General features: G+C 48.4%; 1 protein-coding gene across 1 annotated transcript in view; it reads right to left on the reverse strand.

Moving 5' to 3' along the window:
- Positions 1-1,517, reverse strand: part of CCNG2 (cyclin G2) — a 9,808-nt gene extending 8,291 nt beyond the window's left edge. The window contains exons 1-2 of the mRNA XM_005857437.2: positions 1,323-1,517; positions 539-676 (exon numbers count right to left, since the gene is read on the reverse strand). Coding sequence (XP_005857499.1) covers positions 539-676; positions 1,323-1,460 — 276 coding nt within the window. The 5' untranslated portion in view covers positions 1,461-1,517. The remainder of the gene's footprint in view (positions 1-538; positions 677-1,322) is intronic.
- Between the last annotated feature and the right edge of the window lie 100 nt (positions 1,518-1,617).

Consider the following 1,617-nt stretch of genomic DNA (forward strand, 5'->3'; position numbering starts at 1 on the left):
CCAGCTGAGGCCGGGGGGAGCGGGGTCCCTCTCCGGTGGGATGCCCCGGGCACAGCTCCTGCCGCGGGTCCCGGGGTGCCAGCTTTGCACAATAGGGGGGCAGGGAGAGCAAGTCTCGCGACTGAACAAAGAACCGGAGGGAGGAGACTCTGGAGCCCCGCCCCGCCCTCCCCTCCCGGGGGCCCGGCCCCAGAGCCCCCTCCAACAAAAACATGATGGGAGATGAAAACCTTACAGTAAGGACTGTATACATACTGGTATACAGAGACTACCTAAAAAACAGTAGTCTTCACTATGTTAAATCTTCAAAGGGAAGGCATGTAAGACGTACAGCAAAACCTAACTTAAAATACAATACACTTAATTTTGTAGTCTCTTAATCTGACACTAAAGATCATAGTTCCAATTATTAAAAGTGTTTATGTATGGTGACATAAGTACATTCATTTGCCAAATATTTATCGAACCCTCCTATGTTGGCCATTGTAGTAGGCACTGGGTATAGAAAAATGAAGATTTATAAAAAATTATTAAATACCTTCATAAGAGCCAAGAATCTGTCCAAAATATTGACAGCCAGGACAAAAGTTTCAGTGCAAGATCCAAAAAAGTTGGTTAAACTCCTTAAGTCTTCTACTTTGGCATTTCTCAATCTTGGACACAAAGTGTTATCATTCTGCAATGAAAACCAAGAGCCCAAGTTTATTATTTTCTTAGAACTAAATGGATAATACGCACAGATTCAATTCAAATAAGGTAATTTTTTTCCCATAACCTTCGAGAATATGGGGGAAAGGGTAATATTTAACTAAAGCAATACACTTCTTCCGCTACAAAACGTGTAAATATCATTGCTTTTTAAAAATGTACATCTCAAAAGAATTAGGCAGTTCACCAAATGAACTGGTGCCACACGTCCAGAGGGTCATAGCGAATATAGTTCAATTCCCTGTAATGGACACAGATGGTTACTTGCTTGCTTTATGCGTTTTTATTGCGTTTGTTTATTAGCTATTTGAGAACCTGCAGTAAGCGTTTCACAGGCAAAGGGCATTTCCACAAGTGAACTGCTGGATGCCCAGGGAGCCTGCCACCCGAAGCGGAGGCTGGAGGGCCACCTCTGAAAAAACACTTCTCCGGAGTCAGCATCACGCTCCTTCTTGCTAAGACACAAACGCTTGACCCGGGTAAGATGTATCTTCGTCCTCCAGGAAGCCCAACGTTGGTCTGAAGAAACCTGCCCGTCTTCAGTCTGGATTCCACTCCACAACCACAGAAAAGTTATCCTCCCGGCAGCTGCAGCAAGTTCCCGGGCGACTTACCTCCGAGGTAGCCTCGATCAAGCTCAGCCCTTTCTCTCGCGGTTGGAACCGCTGTTCCTGCTCCAAGTAGAGGTTCAACAATCCGAAGAGCTGGACCCCTTCCCGACCTGCCAGGTGCTCGGCCCCCAAATCCTTCATCTGCAGCGAAGACAGCACACGGTTACGGTGTGCCTTTGGGGAGGCGGGAATGGGGGGCAGGGGGAAAGGGCAGGAAATACCTCCAGCGAGAGGCGCCCGGGCGAGCACACACCTGGGGAGAGCGAGCCGCGGAGGGGCCCGTCCGGTCCCCAGCGCG

This window comes from Myotis brandtii, unplaced genomic scaffold, assembly GCF_000412655.1.
Source record: "Myotis brandtii unplaced genomic scaffold, ASM41265v1 scaffold111, whole genome shotgun sequence".
In the NCBI taxonomy this organism is placed as follows: Eukaryota; Metazoa; Chordata; class Mammalia; order Chiroptera; family Vespertilionidae; genus Myotis; species Myotis brandtii.